The sequence below is a fragment of the Simochromis diagramma genome, unplaced genomic scaffold (genome assembly GCF_900408965.1).
Source record: "Simochromis diagramma unplaced genomic scaffold, fSimDia1.1 OVJJ01000611.1, whole genome shotgun sequence".
Classification (NCBI taxonomy): domain Eukaryota; kingdom Metazoa; phylum Chordata; class Actinopteri; order Cichliformes; family Cichlidae; genus Simochromis; species Simochromis diagramma.
In genome coordinates, this window is record NW_024387175.1 from 2060538 (window position 1) to 2079738 (window position 19201).

The 19201-nt window shown below is 40.0% G+C and overlaps 3 protein-coding genes and 1 long non-coding RNA gene across 6 annotated transcripts in view; 2 read left to right on the top strand and 2 right to left on the bottom strand.

Annotated features, from left to right (window-relative positions):
- Window positions 1-678, top strand: part of LOC120744941 (von Willebrand factor A domain-containing protein 5A-like) — a 55774-nt gene extending 55096 nt beyond the window's left edge. The window contains exon 22 of the mRNA XM_040049530.1: window positions 566-678. The gene's annotated coding sequence lies outside the window, so the exon portion shown is untranslated. The remainder of the gene's footprint in view (window positions 1-565) is intronic.
- Window positions 1-19201, bottom strand: part of LOC120744937 (von Willebrand factor A domain-containing protein 5A-like) — a 174737-nt gene that overhangs the window by 109731 nt on the left and 45805 nt on the right. The gene's annotated exons all lie outside the window — the stretch shown is intronic.
- On the top strand, window positions 6253-18331 carry LOC120744940 (von Willebrand factor A domain-containing protein 5A-like). Its single transcript, XM_040049528.1, has 21 exons — window positions 6253-6428; window positions 7020-7067; window positions 7190-7392; window positions 7482-7704; window positions 8951-9117; window positions 9201-9315; window positions 9448-9623; window positions 9716-9804; window positions 10469-10613; window positions 10927-11006; window positions 11082-11196; window positions 11309-11467; window positions 11567-11670; window positions 11809-12017; window positions 12101-12169; window positions 14614-14652; window positions 14898-14954; window positions 15309-15368; window positions 17477-17640; window positions 17811-17934; window positions 18021-18331. Exons 2-21 carry the CDS (start codon window positions 7028-7030, stop codon window positions 18098-18100), a joined length of 2418 nt encoding a protein of 805 aa, XP_039905462.1. The 5' UTR covers window positions 6253-6428; window positions 7020-7027; the 3' UTR covers window positions 18101-18331.
- LOC120744952 lies at window positions 7114-8185 on the bottom strand. Its single transcript, XR_005698502.1, has 2 exons — window positions 7832-8185; window positions 7114-7778 (listed from the first exon to the last, which is right to left on the bottom strand). It is a non-coding gene; the product is annotated as an uncharacterized LOC120744952 (long non-coding RNA).

Sequence of the window (19201 nt, forward strand, 5' to 3'; positions counted from 1 at the left end):
TGTGCATTCATGAGTGGATGTAATACCGGTAGCTTAGCTGTAGCATTTGTAAGGCTTCAGCTTCAGGTTATACAAGGAAATGACATCATTCACGTAGATTACTGATTAGCAGTGCTAACTCGAAATTTCTAGTTACTTTTCTCAAAATTTTGAGTTAATAAGTCAAAGTTTCGATAAAATAAGTCGAAATTTTGAGTTATAGATCCTTTTTTTTAAAAAAAATTTTTTAGTGGCAGAAACGGGCTTCCATACAGAGCACACCTCCTTATCTAAGGTTTTCTGTGTTTCTTATTCTCTTTAAAAGTTCTGCTGAGGGCCTCCTATACTCGAAGTCTAAGAGCCAACTCTGTTCTTTGGCTCGACTTTCTTCCATAATCTTTTCATTTTTGTGAGAAATAAAACACAATTTAAGAACAGATTGTCATAAAAAGAAATGACATCAATAACTACACCAAGGACATTCAAAACAAATTTTAAATTTGGCTTAAAGACCATAAGTCTGATCTGAAAATGTCGACCAACTTCAACATTTAGATTGTGACACTAACTTGTCTCTCTTCCACAGTGTGTTTCTTTTGTCCTGCTCCCCTCTCCCTTAACCAGTTGTGGCAAATGGCTGCCCCTTCCTGAGCCTTGATCTCCCAGAGGTTTCTTCCTGTTAAAAGGGAGCTTTATTTCCCACTGTTGCCAGGTACTTGCTCAAAGAGGATCATTTGATTGTTGGTTTTTTTTTCTGTATTACTTAGTGTATTTACCTTACAATATAAAGCACCTTGAGGTGACTGTTGTGTTGATTTGGCGCTATATAATTAAAACTGAATTACATCTCTGAAGAAATGTTACATGCATGTTTTGTTGCCTTTTTAAAGTGATGGGGGAATAATTGTAATGGGCTAATAAAGGGACAGACGTGCTCTGTGTAAAGATCAACCCTTTGACCATCATTCACTGCATCATTAATTGCTTTAACTTATAGTCCATAATGCTGTAAAAACAAAAAAAGAAAAAGCTGAGTCATTTTCACATTTTTATTGAGGTTTGAATTCAGAAAGTCTGTTGCTGATCTCAGTAAATGTAACAGGATGTCTCCGAAAATTTACAGTTGTGGATAAAACAGGGTGATGTGTTATTGTCAGGTTTGCGTGAATAACAGGACCCAAATGCAGGACTTCCTGAGAAGCCACAGGCAGTTTATTTACTTCACTTACTATTTATATCAGTTTGGCCAGCAGTCACGTATAGGTTCAAACAAAATGGCACGAGGCTGCAAAAATATTTATCATCTAGTAATCTTTATTAATGAAAGCATGAGTGTACCCACCAAAACACACCAAAGAACCCAACCCCTGTAACAGCAACTGGCTTCTTTTTATTCTCTATCATTCAGGTGAGCATCTGGAATAGCCCAAGTCTGGGGGAAGCAAACCAAATGAGAAACAAAACATCCACATATGCAAACATCAAACCACAATATAACACATGGAAGACATTTATATTTTGTACAAAGTCCTATGAATAATACAATATGTGTGTACTAGAAAATGCACAGATACTTAAATAACAATCTTCTTGTGAGACGTGTGTGTGTGAGAGAGACGCAGAGAGTGTCGAGTGTATGTGTGTATGTCACCCCCAAATTTCACCCCTAAAAATAACTATATTAATAGTATTAATTAATATAGTTATATTAATATTAATTTTAGTATCATTTTCTCGAATGATTTTCAAATGTTAGATTTACCTAACTTTTCTATTGACAACAGTACAGGATAGAATAAAAACAGGTTTTATATCCAGTTATGAGGCATTGCTGCTTCAGCAGTCTGGTTTGTCATTAAAAAGACTTTGGTTGCTGTGGCAGAAAGGTAATTTCATGACACAAATCAGTGATGCAAATTTATAAAAACACTTTAACTGAAATATAGTAAAAGTTCAAACTGGAGCCTAACACGTGGAGACAGACAGACCATTTGCCCTCACATTCACACCTATGGACACTTTAGAATGACCAATTAGCCTAACCCCAAGCCAGGGTACCCAGAGAAAACCCACGCAAACACATGGGGAACATGCAAAATCCACAGCCAGCCAGGTGGTGGAATCGACTTGAACTGCCCTGCTTGCTGTAAGGCAACAGTTCTAATCACTGCACCACCATGCTGCCAGCTCACTGGAGATTACTCCTCGTTCTTTTGGAAACAGGGACAAAACGGAAAAAAGACAACAGATAGTTAAACTTTCTGATTTAGCCCAATTATTTAGGCTAAAGCCTATAAGATAGTTACAGACTATGTTTATATGAAACATGCGTATACTTACTGCATGTGATGTATTTTAACCATACGTACTGACTTATACATATTACAGAATTTAATGTGGCGGGTCCCAAGGATGAAGACAACCGTGATAAATATGTTACCTGAAAAAGCAGGTGAAGAGCGGAGTAATGAAGACACAATGCGTCTCAGTTTTTCTCCAGTACGTGTCTGAGGAAGCAGCGGAAGGTGGGCTCCCTTACTGCTCCCCGAAACCCTGGAGCAACCACCAACATTCTGCCCCCACTGCTTTCCAACGTAATATGGATTTCTATTCTTTTAAAGAAACTGAAAATGAATACATATATTAATGAAACATGTCCCATAACACGTGTTTTACACAGAATATCCCAGTCTGGGATCCCACAGTAACACCAGCATAGAAGAAATGGCTTTGATTTTGCCACCCTATTTGATTTCCATGCCACCCTCTTTCAGTAGACAGGATGTGTGAAACAGGAGTGTATGAACACACACACACACAGTGTTAAAGGTGCTATGTTGGGTGGGTGTATCGGGGAGTACGAGTGTACAGAATGAGTATGACTGTATGAAAACTAGAGTGCTGTTAAAATGTTTTGACTATGGTGCACTTTTTTTTACTGCAATAGGAGGAGGTCTTTTTTCTTTAAAAAGACCCCCTTTCACAAGTGTAACAACTGTGATTTGGCCGGGGACATTATTTTTGGGCCCTTTCCACCTGAAGCAAAAACAGCTTCTCACAGTCTTTCTCACCCTCTCTTGCTCTCTCTCTCTTTCTCACTGTATTGGTAAAATAATGCATACCAATAATCAATACTGTCAGTAGATTCTTTCCAGCTTTTGATCAGCACCATGGACAGCAACCACAGTCAGAGGTCAGTAGAATGGACACATTTACTCACACCATCGTCTTCCACTAGGATGCCACGAGCCCTAAACAGATTTAATCTTGGTAACATAACAGAAAGACAATTGTAATGTTGATAAGCATGAAAGAGAAGAGAGAAGCCCATTAGACGCAGGTCCTCACAGATAGAATGAAAGGGAGTGATAATATAAAACAAGAGAATTCCTCACTCACAGACACACACACACACACACACACACACACACACACACACACTAGGAGTGAAGATTTCAACATACAAGTGGTAACAAAGTTTCGCTCCTTTACAAAAAAAAAACAACCACTCACTCTTTTGTTCAGCAAAACATTGACAATCTTCCTCTTTTGAGCATCTGTTCTTTCTCCTTTGACTCACTAAACAAAATTTAAAATGCAGCTGTGCTAACTAGCTCCTAGCTGATAAACAAATTGCTTCATAGATGATACCAGCAGTCAAATATGTCAAGTACACTGTCAAGAGGACACATCCTCCAAAGTAAAGAAGTATTTGTACTTTGTTAATTCCCACCTCTGGTAACATGTTTCTCTCAATCACAACACTTACATTATCTAAAATTAAATAAATAAACAGATAATAGTAATAATAAGAAGAAGAAGATGAAGATGAAGAAGAAGAAGAAGAATATTCAAACTCGTTTTTTCTGGGTTTTAATGATAAGATACTAATAATATACCCATCGTGAAAAAAAAAGACTGATCGGATTAAAGGGGTGTGACTTGAATGAAAACTGTGATGATGGTTACAGATTGACAGAAACTGTAACATAAAGCTCCTCACACCTGTGCTCTCAGTAGCAGTCCTAGCTTGTTTGGTGCCCTGGGTGTACAATCCCTCTGCCTTTTTTCTAAACTGAGGACCTGATGGCTTTGACCTTTTCTTGTCCATCTTCCATCAGTAATTTTGGACTCCAGTATCAACACTGAACCCCACAACATAGACTAACAGACTAATAGACCCACACCTTGTATAGTTTTTTTTCTTTCACACAACCCAGGAAAATAATTAATACATAATGGGCTTGGATTGACAATGTTATGAATGAAATGTTCACTATTTGGAAGCAGCCCGCCCCCTCCCCTTTCCACAGGTTGTGTGTGAGACTTCAGCACAGAAGCAGCAGCAAGCATGCGCACCGAGGGCTCTCGCGCTCACTTTTCGAGTATAAGTGTGTGATAGAATTTAGAAAACACATCGGTGCAAATTACAAGTCTATATCATGATGTCTTCAGTTTTTGTGTTTGTTGTAGGCTGTCAACATTAACAGGCTAACGCCGTCATCACGATTAATAATTTTTTTTTAACGCAATCAACCCATCTGGAGCGCAGAATGGACAAATTTTGGACAAACTGCCCAAAATCCGTTGCCAGAGACATTTCAGGGATTTTGAGTCATTGTGTGCCAGTTGACAGCCCTAGTTTGTTGGGTTGTTTTTATTTTGTTTTATTTTGGGAGCTGGCTATTAGATGCCGCTCCAGTCAGCCAGAGAATGCCTCGCCGCCCCGCCCCCCTCCTCCCTGTGTGGCAAGCAGCAGGCACGAGTGTGCCAGCAACTTTTTTTGCCGATGCCATGATGCCGCCCACTCTGGACAACCGCCAATGTTGCGCATACCTAAAAACGCCTCTGTAGTGATGGAATTTCTGTCTCTTTTTAGAGAACCGGCTCTTTTGGCTCCCAACCGACTCTTCAGATTGTTTTGTTGCTTTAATTAATTTATTATTACAATATAAAATTATACACAAAAGGAATTACTAATGTAAAAAAAACAACGTGGTTTTATCTGTATACGTTTATATATAAATATGCCCCTAGAGACAAAGCACGTACAAACTCCAAAAAGCACGTACAAACTCCAAAACTCCATTTACTAGGTAACAAAAGCTCAACACTGCCCCTAACATCCTGTTGTGTTTTGGAGTTTGTACGTGCTTCGGAGCTTTTACGTGTTTTGGAGTTTGAACGTGCTTCGGCGTTTGTATGTGTTTTGGATTTTGTTTGATTTTGCTTTGTCTGTAGGGGCCAACGTAAATAAACTTTTTTTTATTTATTCCACATAAAATGTAATAAATAAATCATATAATACAAAAACCAACTATTTACATTTCAACTTTTAACTATTTAAATTTTCAGCTGTTTCCTTTTAAACAAATTTAAAATGAAACAACACAAAACACTGCAAACCACAACACAATTAAATATAAATTAAAATATGAAAACAAAAAGAAGATGCACATTATCTGTCATATAGGCCTGCATGAATAAACTTTCTGAATCCTTTATCATCTGCAACTGAAAATAGTTGTGGATGATCACTATACCTTTCTAATGTGACGTTGTTGTCCCTGGCTCTCTTTCTCTCCTGTGGTCAAAGGAGCTTGCAAAGAAAAGCGTCTGAACTTCTTTAAGTTGCTTGAAGACGTCTCACCTCTCATCCGAGAAGCTTCTTCAGTTCTAAGGTCAAATGGCGGAGAGTCCCAGATTTAAACCCAGTGGGAGTATCCCCCCAAAGAGGGACACTCCCACTGTATCCCCCCAAAGAGGGACACTCCCACTGGGTTTAAATCTGGGACTCTCCGCCATTTGACCTTAGAACTGAAGAAGCTTCTCGGATGAGAGGTGAAACGTCTTCAAGCAACATAAAGGAGTCCAGCCGCTTTTCTTTGCAAGCTCCTTTGACTACAATGACCTGGATGACTGAGAACCTTCACAGACATAGGTCGTGTCCAAATTCATGGGCTGCATCCTCCTGAGGACCCGGCCTTCGCGGTCTACGTGGGCCGGGTCCTCAGAAGGTCGGGTAGGCCGGAAGTAAATGGCAGTGGAATTGGACGGTCTAGCCTTCTGATTAGCGTCACCGCTGTCTCGGTGAAGTTTAATAAACTCAGCCATCTGCTCCTTGCTATCTAAAATATAACAGGACACTGGCGTAAATTCTCGACTGTCTCATACTTCTGTTTAATCAGTTTTCTGTTTGACGTTTAGTCAGCTGTCGGTTCGCGTCGTTCACTTCAAAGAATCGGCTCTTATAGCCGTTTCGTTCGCGACCGACACATCACTACGCCACTGGGTGCTCTCGTACAAGAAAATCGAGCATACCCTGTGTGTTGTTTCAGTTAGGTCAGTGTTGTTATCGAAAACATTACGTGTTTTAACACCATTCTTCACGTATTTAGAGGAGGGGGCTGCAGTAAAACTGTACCGGAAACATCAGTACATTCTTTGAGGTAAGTCTGTCCGTTATTACAGCAGCTGGACTGACAGGAAAACCTGAAAGCTTATCGCTGTCATGTGGGCGCTGTCACACAGACATTCCGCACTAACTGTTTATGTGTGTCTACAGTCATGCAGTAGAGAAAGTCCACAGGGTTATACAACAGACGGCATGTTTAATGTGAAAGTGAAAGTCACGGTCAGAGGGACGCATGGCTGGTTATAATAATAAACAAGACTGCAACAAAACCCGAGGCCTCTACAAAAAACCCTGATTAATGCGTCAGCGAGCTGTTCCCGGCAGTGACTCTCCTTTTAGCTGCTTACATCACCAAAGTAACTTGTACTCAAAACATAAATCGGTCAGGAGCAATTTGTGTTACGAGTTTCGGTTAAAAATCGACCAGAAGCGCCATGTTTACAGTGATTCCTTTATTTGATGAAGGTTTATTTTAGGCACAAGAGCCTAAAAAAGAAAGTAGTTAACGGAGAACGTTCATTCCCACGGTCGACATACCCGTTCTCTCTGACTGCGGCTATATGTTTTGAATGTTCCGTATTTGTAAAGTGTAAAAGTTTCAGTATTAAGTGTTCTTGTTTTACAGGTAAGATAATGGATTGCTGTGGTCTGCTAACTCTTCAGAAGGAACCAGGTACTGATGGAAAAGAAGTTAATTAAAACAACTTCAAATGTAGATTTTGTTGTTGTTGTAATGGCACATAATAATACCCTGATGTATGGTTTGTATTTATTCTAATATTATTTTTCTATCAGTTCCTCTGAAGAGCATTGAGGTGGAGCTGGAGGTGAGGGACCATGTGGCTACAGTGGTCTCCACTCTGAACTACGAGAACAAGGAGGACAAACCATTAGAGGCTGTTTTTGTCTTCCCTCTGCCTGGAGATGCTGCTGTCTGTCATTTCAGCGCTCAGATTGGACAGACACAGATTGTAGCTGAGGTGAAGGAGAAACAGAAGGTGAGCTGGACAGTAAATATAACCTGATTATAAGTGAGCTTCAAAATAAACACAGTGAATGTCACTGACATGTGTCACCTGTGCTTCAGGCTCGTGAGGAGTATGATGATGCTCTGAGCTCCGGTCAGCAGGCCTTCCTATTGGAGGAGAGTGATGAGAGTCCAGATATATTCTCTCTGCGTGTGGGCAGTCTGCCTCCAGGAGAGAGCGCCTCCATCAGGTTGGAGTACGTCACTGAGCTGGCTGTGCAGGCTGATGATGGTCTGAGGTTCTGTCTGCCTGCTGTGCTCAACCCTCGATACCAACCTCAGGGTAGGACAACTTCAGAATACTTGGACCAGAAATGCTTCAACTATATCAGTGAAAGTCTTGAACCACCTTCCAACCTTCACACCACTGACAGAACATAAAATGTTTTATAAAAAAACCACCTTCCAACCTTCACACCACTGACAGAACACACAAAAAAACCATCTTCCAACTTTGCCAGTCACTGTAATGTGTGAACACAGAACCAGATATGAAACTGTTGCCACATACAGGAAAACACATACTGTGAGAAAAATCTGGAAGATAATTAGGTCAAGTTTCAACTTGATTTTCTGCAAGAAAAAGGATTCACTTCTCATCACATTGTGATTACCAAATATAAAAAGCTGTGAAAAAGAAATGTTCCAGTCCAGTGAAAAGCTTTAGTGCATCCTCAGAGAAATTACAAAAAGCCCAAAAGCTGTATCTCAGACTCTACAGGCCTCAGCTAGCATATCAAATGTTAGATTTCAAGGTATTAGAATAAGACTGAACTAGTGTGGCTTATTTTTTAGGGGTTGCAGGAGAAAACTTCTTTTCTCAAAAAGACATTGGCAGCATGTTTTCAAAGTTGCACCTGAACCAATCACAAGACTTCTTGAAAGATGCCCTTCTGACAAACAAACCCAAAACTGGAGATATTTGACTGATTGACCATCACAGTCAGAGAAAACCAAACCAATCAGCACAAACACCTCATAAAACCTTGTTGGAACTGGTGTGTTTAGTTTTGACAGGACTGCATTTGTCAGATTATAATTTTTTTTGGAAGTAGGTTGATGCAGTGTGCAAACACAGACTCTCCCTCTCATCATGATTTTATATCAGTAAATGGTTTTAACTGAGTGTGTTTATATGGAGTTTCCCTTATTTTTTCCAAAAGTTAGATCATAAAGAGGTTTATATACTTAACACTATTCAATTCTCGATGACATTAAATTTTATATCACCCTAACAGATTTTTTGTTTTTTCTGAAGAAGGAATAGGCAAAAAATGATGTTTGTGTTTTGTTACCGATATGGTTCATTATTCCATCCGTAGGTCATAAAAGTCAAGTTATTCCTTTTCTGTCACTTTTTCATTGTTTTGAATTAAAACAGCTGTAAAGTAGTTTTGTTTTTCCTGAGCAAAATGCTTTCCTCATTTTATCTGTACTACCATGTGAACCAGAGAGTCCTTACAGCCTAAATTATTTGATTATATTATACCTCATTAATTACAGCATATTTTACCTGCTGTTGTGTGCAGGTAGTGAAGGTGCAGGTGTCCAGGTGACTTCTGTTCCAGCCTCTCTGGTGCCCTACAGTCTGTCTTTTTCTGCCCGAGTGTCCTCTCCTCGTCCAATCTCTAAAGTAGAGTCCAACTGCTCCCTGGACCCTCTGCAGTACCTCAACACTGATCAAACCCAGGCCACGGTAGGTAGAGTGCTGATGTGTCTGCTGTGTGTGGTTGTTACTTGTTACTGAGGAATAAATATGAATGTGTTTGTGGTGTGCAGGTCAAGCTGGCTGCAGGACACAAGTTTGACAGAGATGTTGAACTGCTGATTTATTACAAAGACGCCCACCAGCCCACTGCTGTGGTGGAGGCAGGACAGGCCTCTGCTGAGCCGGGTGAGAGCTAATGAGAGAAGTCATTAGTTTGCAAATAAAAATTATTGTTCTTCTTCAACCTAATAGTTAATTGTGTTGGAGCTATTATAAAATGTAAACTTGACATTTTTCTGTCCTTTTCATGTGTTTCAGGCTCTCTGATGGGTGATCCAGTGGTGATGGTGAGTCTGTACCCTGAGTTCCCCCAGTCTGTGATGTCTTCAAAGGCTTCATGTGGAGAGTTTGTGTTCTTAGTGGATCGATCTGGAAGTATGGACTGTGCTACGAATAACACTGAGCAGCAGGAAACCCGGATCAGCAGTGCCAAGGTATTTATGATGTGGTGTTAGTGTTACAAAATATTTCCTTAAATTGTTCCTCTCACACAGTGGCCTCATCATCTTCTCCCTCTTCCCTGAAGGACACTCTGCTGCTCCTGTTGAAGAGCTTACCAATGGGCTGCTATTTCAACATTTACAGTTTTGGGTCCAGTTATGAACACATCTTCCCGTGAGTTGTATTCATATGATCTCAGTGATATCACTTTTCTGTCACTTTTTACTGTAAATGTGTCATGCGTTGTAGTAGGACTCAGGCGCAGAGCAGAGTTCAGTGGAAACAACGTTTATTTAAGTCACCAGGTGCAGATATATACAGTGAGGTGATAGTGGGGGTCCTGGGTCCAAAAGGGAAGTCCGGGAAGTGAATCACATACACGCTAGCTCCTCTTCTTTACAAAGGTTCAAACAACGGGTTGGTCACAGGTCCGGGGAAACTGTGCACAGGAGAGAGTGGGGTTACGCAGAGATCACAGCAAGTTCACAGAGCTTAAAGATACAAGGCTGAGGTTCACTGACGTGTCTAGCACAATCATCCAGCGATGAGGCTGTCTGCATCCTGGCCTTAAGAGTCCAACCCATAATTAGAGCCTGACGAGAAGCAGGTTTGTGTGCCAAGGGCGGGAGCCTGCAGTGAGCTCCACCCTGACGGGAAGGAGAGAGGAGAATGTAAACAAAAACACATGTGGCCTTGTGGAGCCGGCCGGGCAGACATGGGGACCATGACAAAATGTGTGATAAGATATCTTCCCTCCTGTTAGTCAACATGTTGCCTTTGGATGATTCTGCAAAACTCCAGGTTATGTTTGATCTCACTTGTGTGTTTGTCATGGCAGTAAGAGTGTAGAGTATGGTGAGAAGACCATGGAGGAGGCTCTGAAGAAAGTTGAGCAGATGGAGGCTGATCTTGGAGGAACAGAAATCCTGGAGTCGCTCAAACATATTTACAGCCAGCCCTGCATCCCCACTCAGCCTAGACAGGTAACACACACACACACACACACCTTGATGTCATCCTTTTGTCCTTCCTTTTTTCTCATTCATTACTCCAACATGTAAGTTGACCATGAACCAAGCCCTGTATCAGTCGTAACATATCTCATATAATCTGCTAATTATACATGAGTTGATCTGTTGAGTGGTTCCTACTGTTCCTCTCACTCTTGCTTAAAGCTTCTTCTTTTCTTTTTTTTACTGGTTAAAACAGTTTACTGACTGCATACTTGATTACATATCAAAGAGTTGTGTTTCAGGTCGTGTAGATGAAAAACTGTGTGTAAACTCTCCTCTCCAGCTGTTTGTCTTTACTGATGGAGAGGTGGGGAACACCAAAGAAGTGATCGATCTGGTGAAGAAGAATTCAGGCTCCCACAGGTAAAACAAGAAAAAGATGATGACATGTGCCGTGTACCATGCCTGTGTGTCTTAAAAACAGCTGTTGTATTGCAGGTGTTTCTCTTTTGGGATTGGGGAAGGGGCCAGCTCTGCTCTCATCAATGGGATGGCCAAGGAAGGAGGAGGTCACGCTCAGTTCATCACAGGGACTGACAGGATGCAACCAAAAGTAAGACAATGACTCATAAAAGTTACAGTAAAAAAAAAAATTGTGTTTTTAGTTTGTTTTATTTGTTTTTAGTTTGGATGGAAGATATGATTTTGGTTTTTATACTCATCAGGTGATGCAGTCGCTGCGATTTGCTCTGCAGCCAGCTGTGGAAGATGTTTCTGTTACATGGGATTTACCAAAGGGATCAACTGTCACCGTCCTCTCTCCACCAATCACAACCATTTTCCAGGGTAAAAGGTCACTGATTTATGCACAGCTTACTGGACAGGTAGGAACAGCATCTTCTCACAGTGAACAATCTCTGTGTTTATGCTTGTCATGTTTTGAAATAAAATGAAATTGGTTTGACACTGTAATTCTGTGTCAGAGCTCAGAGGCAGCAGAGGGCTGTGTGACGGTGAAGTACAGCCTGGCAGGTCATCCCTCTGAGAACCAGCTGCACTTCAGTCTCAGACCTGCAGAGGACACTGGGTAAATGAGCTGTTAATCCACTGGTACAATTACATACTGTATTTACTTTACAAAAGCTTACTTTTTATGTCTGTATGATCTAAAAAATATTGGTCATTGTGACCATGTCACCATACCAATATTTTCTCTTGTCTGTAGCTTAATAGTCCACAGGTTAGCTGCTCGGACTCTTATTTGCTTGCTAGAGATGGAAGCAGAAAACAATGAGGAAAAAGAAGAAGTAAAAAAGAAGGTGGTGCAGCTGAGTGTCCAATCAGGAGTGAGCAGTTCTTTCACTGCTTTCATTGCTGTCAATAAAGACAACAACAAGGAGATTCAAGGACCTCTTCTGCACCGAGCTATTCCAAGTATAATGAGCAATCCTATCTACTTCATATTGTTATGGGGGCATTCTTATCTTATCTTATCTTATCTTATCTTATCTTATTAGAGGCTGGTCTAATGGGATTTGCTGCTACCCTTTGCTGTGGAACAGCTAATATTTCCAGATTTTCACCTGGTGAGTACAAGGTTTGTTACCTTTGCAAACACAGTGTGAGTACTTCTACAAACACAGGTGTGTGTTTGTGTGTGTGTGAAAAAGAATAATTAGTTATAAGAACAAATTGGAGACTATTAAATACATATGACTCAAACCACTTCAATGCACTTTTTTAAAATACCTTTTGTATACAATAATACAAACAAAATGAGAGAACTTCGACAATCATACGACCCCTATGAGCAAGCGCTTTGGTGACTGGGAGGAAAAACTCCCTTTTAAAAGTAAAAGTACACACACACGCACACACACGCTGACACACAAAATATATAAAAAATTCACCTATTGCCCCTGCGGACAGTCTGTCCTTCAAGCTCACATCCTCTTCCAGAGGCCTGGGAGCTTGAAAGTAATGTATTTTTCAGACCATTAGGCGAACTGGATTATAAGATGCATTAAGCACTGAAGTTTGGTTCATTTTCAGCGTCCTGTCATTTGACTGCATTTGTCCCTAACCCTCACTTTAACTTTTATCAAGTAGACAAAAGTTAGTGTTCATCCTCCAGCTTCACTGTGTTTATGTTATGCTAACATAGCTGTGTCGCTAGCAATCACTTAGCACATCATTATATACCAGCTAGTCCAACTTCAGTAACCGTACAAAAGTTATTGCTGTTTAGTTTTCTGTCTTCATTTATGTTGGAACTGATAGCAAAGCTTTACGTTTAAATTTTTTCAGAAAGTTCATGAATTCTGTTTTCATGGATGCCTGGGTGTTAAACTTAATTGTTACACCTGGAAAAGCAGCAACGCTGATCATTTTATTAAGAATGAAAGCATTCAGGCAGTTTTTAGCTCTCAGTGATGCTGCAGTCTTCGTTTGACTTTGGGACCTGAAGCGGACAGAGTTTTGGACCCAGATTACTCCGCGAGGCTCCTGACTACAGTAGCCGTAATGCTCCGACAATCCATCAAGCAGTGCGGCTTTGTAGGTTACCAATGTCGCACGAAGACATTTTTGACTGATTTTTGAGCCGTGTACAATCAGTTCAAGGTCGGTAAGCACAACCAGAATTCATACATAAGGCACACTGCCGATTTTTGAGAGAAATTAAAAGATTTTAAGTGCGCGTTAGATTGCGGAAAATACGGTAAAGTTCACTGGATGAAGCGTTTTCAGTGGGAGTAATGTTTGATCACTCATCCAAGTGACTTCTTCAGTCTGGTGTGGGTTTTTGTTTTCTGGTAGTTAGTTTTGGGATTGCTGACACAGACCGAGTTAGTCTGAGTTATATAACGTCAGATGATTTGCTCATGCTGACAAATTCTCGTCAGACAAGTAAAATGAGATCCCACATCAGTTAAGCTTCTACTAAATTTTGCATGCAATGAAAGAAAAATGTTTACTTGTGTTTTCATTGGGAGTAGAATTATAAGTGTGTGTGCCAGTGGCGGCTGGCCCATAGGGGGCGCTCGGGCTCCGCCCCCCCAAATGTGGAGGAGTAAAAATATATATTTTTAAAAAATTCATCAATGATAGTTTTACTATGTGTGTGCCCATATACAGCCAGGCGTATTTTAACATTTTCACCAGCTGACTCATTAAAGTTCAACCAACAAACGGTGTTTTTCTTCTTCTGGGGCGCTCGTCAAAGCGCCCTTGATATGCAGCGAAATAGCCTATCATTAAATGGTTGCCAGGGGAAAATAATAAATATTTGACCTATCAGCGTCGCTGAATTAAATGGTTTGGGGGCGCTTAAAATTGCGCCCCTGCAGAAAACGCGCGAAGATTTGCTGTTCTAGAATTTTACCTCAGTCAGTAGCCTAAGTGAGCTATAAGGTCAGAGAGAGACGATGGCAGCGGTATTGTTAACGGTTGAGGCACAGCCTCCCCCAAATTCGGTTAGATCGCTTCTAACCTACCCTTTTGCCAGAAGGACAATGGCAGAAAAACTGCAAGTTAAAGAGTTGGGACCTGACAAGCCCGAAATTCAACTAACCCAGGCAACGAAGGAGAAGTCAAAAGCATACAACAGGACTTTTTGTCGGAGTTGGTTCCAGCGCAAGTCGTGGCTGACAGGCTGTGCATATTGATTTATATGATGCAGCCGGCTTTATATTGTTGCTTGATTACACCACACAACATTGGATTGATGTAGCCTAAGTAATGAGTAAGTGGACACATTCATTTTTGCTTAAAGGCTACTGGATGCTAATTTCTTTCGCTTTCTACCTGTAACTTATGTAGCTAGAGGAAAGCTTTCTGTTGTGTGTTGCCATCTAGTGGGCATGAGGTATCACTGTATGAGTTAATCACCTAGCAACAAATTAAAATTGTGTTGTTTGATGTACTCATTAAATGGGTCATTTTAGTCGATATCATAAAAATTGCCCCCCCTGAGATTTTTTTCAGGAGCCGCCACTGGTGTGTGCTCACTGTTGCATTTCGTTTGAAAAAGCAGGTGTCGATTACTATTGTGCAGTGGATGACTATGAAGGTATTTGTTTTGACTTCTTTGCTTTAAATGGACACACTTGAATATGTACTGATTCTTTTCCAAGTGTAATTTCGATTTTTCTACTATTAATTTTAACTTTCAAAATTTTAAAATACAGAGGTTTACATTTTGTTAAGTGTTGAGCATGCTACTGCATTCAGTGTGCAATGAGGGGAAAAATGTATTAATTTTGATTACAACTTCAAGTGTGTGTGCTCAGTGTTGAATTTCCTTTGAAAAAGCAGAATATGAAGAGGATTGTGGAAACTTTCCAGAATTCGAAGACAAGTGCTGTTACATAGGTATCTGTTTTGACTTCTTTGCTTTAGATAGACACGTTTATCTTTAGTTGGACATCAAAAGTCATCTAGACCTTAATATCTTTAAGTCATTCCTGTAGTTTAATTAGTTTGTGTATTTGTTGTGACTTCTTTGCTTTAAATGGACACACTTGAATATGTACTGATTCTTTTCCAAGTGTAATTTCGATTTTTCTACTATTAATTTTAACTTTCAAAATTTTAAAATACAGAGGTTTACATTTTGTTAAGTGTTGAGCATGCTACTACATTCAGTGTGCAATGAGGGGAAAAATGTATTAATTTTGATTACAACTTCAAGTGTGTGTGCTCAGTGTTGAATTTCCTTTGAAAAAGCAGATTCTGAGGTGGATTTTGGAAACCCTCCAGAATTCGAAGACGAGTGCTATTACAGAGGTATCTGTTTTGACTTCTTTGTTTTAGATAAACACGTTTATCTTTAGTTGGACATCAAAAGTCATCTAGACCTTAATATCTTTAAGACATTCCTGTTGTTTAATTCGTTTTGTATCATCTGGTTTCATGGGCTGAGAGTCATCTGCAAAGCAATGCAAAAGAGTTCAGTGTTTTCTAATAATACTGCCTAAACAGGTGTAACATAAGAAGTATTGGTCCTAGTACAGAACCTGGTGAAATTCATAAAATACCTTTTGTATACAGTAATACAAAAAAGAGAGAAATCCAACAATCATATGACCCCCTATGAGCAAGCGCTTTGGTGACTGTGGGAAGGAAAAACTCCCTCCTGGCTGCGACAGGTTGGGATGAGGGTAGGAAGACAGGACAAAGACACACTGTGGAAGAGAGCCAGAGAGGAAGAATAATGCAGAGAGGTGTATAAACACATAGGGAGTGAAGAAGGTGACTGAAGAAGAATTACTCAATGTACCATGGGAATCTCCCGGCAGTCTAGACATAATGCAGCATGAATAAGGAAGGAATTAGGGTCACCTGATCCAGCCCTAACTATATGCTTTATCAAGAAGGGACATTTTTAATAGGGCTGGGTATCGTCACTGATTTCTAGAATCGATTCAATTCCGATTCACAAGGTCCCAAATCGATACGATCCACGATTTGATTCGATTCGATTCAATTCGATTCAATTCAATTCGATTTGAATCTGGGAAATTTTGACAGTCAGAAATATTATAATTCAGATCAGTAGATTTACATATTTTTGTATCTATAAAAAGGAAGCTGACACACGCAAGACTTTATCAAAGGTGTGAGCGTCACAGCAGATGCCTTTGTGTCAAAGTAGCTGAACATAAAACACAGAAAAACATAAAGGTGATTTTCCTGGCCTGGGATTTTATGAACATATTCTGCAGTACATCAAAAACAAAAGAAAACCATTAATCAACATATAAACGTTACCTCTGACGTCACAGCGGTTTTATTAGAGACACGGCTAAGCGTTTTGCATTTTGCACAATTTTAGAAAGTTTAAATTTGTTCAGTATTGAACGGCAGAAATTAGGTTTTCTCTTCGGAAGTATGTAAAAGGAAAAAAAACCAGCGACCCAGTGCGCTGTAAACAATGGTAGACTTGTGCGTAACAAGCAAGCGAATAATGCAGAAAACAGATTTTTAGATGGGAAACTGTTCTTGAAGAGAGAGAGAGAGAGAGCTGTGCATGAAGTGTGGTGGAAGCAAAACAGCAAAAGTCAGAGGAAATTCATGACGACGTTTATGTGAAGCTTAGTTTGGATCTTCTTTTGCTGCTGGTTCGGTCAATATTGTTTGGAGAGAGATAAAACTAACAGCTTTAGAATCAGCACAAAAAGGGCGTAAACACAAAGCGCGGACCCGCCGAAACATCAGAATCAGCGAGCTGTCGGCTTTCAGCACGGACCGTGTCTGTGCCGTCAGGTGAGAAAGGCGACATCTCACTGATTCTGATCCGCGGGTCCGCGCTGTGTGTTTACGTCTTTGTGCAGAATCCGTGTTCCTGCTCTCATTTACTGTCTTAGCTGTTTGGTGGTTGTTGAAATTTTCAGGTTTCACCAGAGATTCTGGCATTTCGGGCAAAATAAATTTATATTAAAAAATCGATTCAGGATTTTAATGAATCGATTTCACGTTATCCAAGCCAGAATCAATTTTAATCGATAAATCGATTATAAAAACCCACCCCTAGTTTTTAACATAGTCTTAAAAGTACAGAGGGTGTCTGTCACCCAAATCCAAACTGGGAGCTGGTTCCACAGGAGTTAAACACAAGAACAGCTCAGTCAGAGAGCGGCTGATACGATACTATAAAGTCTTTAATATAAGGTGGAGCTCGATTATTCAACACCTTGTATGTGAGGAAAAAAAGATTGCAACATGTGGATGCAAACCGAATCAATGGAACTATTTTCTTAATTAACTAAACTCTTTTTCTAAAATATTGCTCTGTTAATTCCCCCCAATTAAGATGATTTTATTAACTAAATAGAAGGAGAGTGATCAGCATAAAAAACTTTATGAATGTACTTGTATTTAAATTTCCCCTTTAGCACTGCCGGATGAAGAATTTCCACCTGCTAAGAAGCCACCCAGAGACCCTTTGCTGCAGTTAGTCTCCCTCCAGAAGGCGTCTGGCTGCTGGCTGCTTGATCCAGCTCTGGCTGCTGCACTGAGAAAGACCAACGAGGAGGTGGAAAAGTCGAAGCCTGAAAAGGTGGGCTATTAAATAAATAATAACACAGTAATAGTGGGTGTTTGTAACGTATTCATTAAAATGGTTTCAAAAGTGAATTTTCAAAATTACACACTCATGTTAACGAACATCTGCATGCTGCCTCACTTAATTTAATATTTAACTACATGACTGCTGATTCTATACACTAGGCCAGCAGTGAAGTGTGGGCCACCATTCTGGCTCTGATCTGGCTTCATGGTTTCAAGATGGATGCAAAGGACGAGTGGGAGCTTCTGGCTGCAAAGGCTGTGTCATGGCTCAGTGCGCAAAAAGGTGATGGTTATACTGAGTTGCTACAGTCGGTCAGTTATTAAGATGCTAATTGAATATTTTATTTTGTGTTTCCTTTTTTTTTCCAGCACCGTCTGTGACAGAGTGTGTGGAAGCCGGAAATATATTGTTGGGTTGCAGTGTGCAAAAAACTGCCCTTGGCCTCTGAGTTTTTTATAAACTAACAACTTCTTTATGATTCATACACAGAAGCAGATTTACTTCATACTTCATCCACATTAATCTTTGCATCGTCCAACTTTATTATCTAATGTGCCTTATTTTATGCTGCATGTGTCCAAAGTCAGCTTTGTAAGAGTACCAGAGATTATTGCTTTTCTATTCTAACTTTAATGTTGCTGTTTGCTTGAAAGCATCAAATATTAAACAAATAAAAATACACATGAGTTTGGACCCATCATTCCTTCTAATGAGTCACCATGAAAAAAATAAATAATTTAATTTTAAAATATTTAAAAAGACCAACACACCTGGCCAGTTCTGTCTTTCAACACATTTTTTAAATCATGGTTGAGGAAAATATGCAGCTTAAATTCAAAGTCATAGTGAAGCATAATTCTTCCTTATTCCAATGCATATCTTTCACTTTTTAATTTATGTCATGTAAGTAAACAGCTGGACATAATTTCCACTAACAAATGAGACCTCATCATCAGCCATGTCTCACAGCGAGTGAAATCAAGGCCAGCAGAGGGAATGCATAGCTAGATTTGTTCTGCAGTCATGAGCCATCCATCACATACTCTTAATACAACCACAAACAAACTATAACTTGTTCATCTGAGTAATGGCGGCTACAAAAAAGCTATTTTTAAACCTCCATGTTTTACATTTTGAAACCAGGAACCTTTGCCCAGAAGGTAGAAACTGAAACTCACTATGCAACAGGTGTGAGCCATCAAGACAAATCAAACCAGCAAACTGCTGTAACGGTCTGGTGTACAGGGATGCTCGGCTCAGCTGTGGATCAGCCTGCTCAACCACTTAACAATTTGATCGAGTGAGTTTCTGTTTTTTACAGATAAGTATCCAACCAATGACCTTAAATAAAGATCAAACGGATTCAATGAAAGCGCACTAAAATAAACTCATCACGGTTGTATCAATGTGGAAACGAGATCAGAACATGGTTTCTTAACGGAGGGCTGCAGGCCTGGACTGGGACAAAAAAATCAGCCCTGATATTTTAGGTCCAGGCGTTACCATGTTCAGTCCAAAATGAAAAAAACAAAAAACAGATGTGACACGT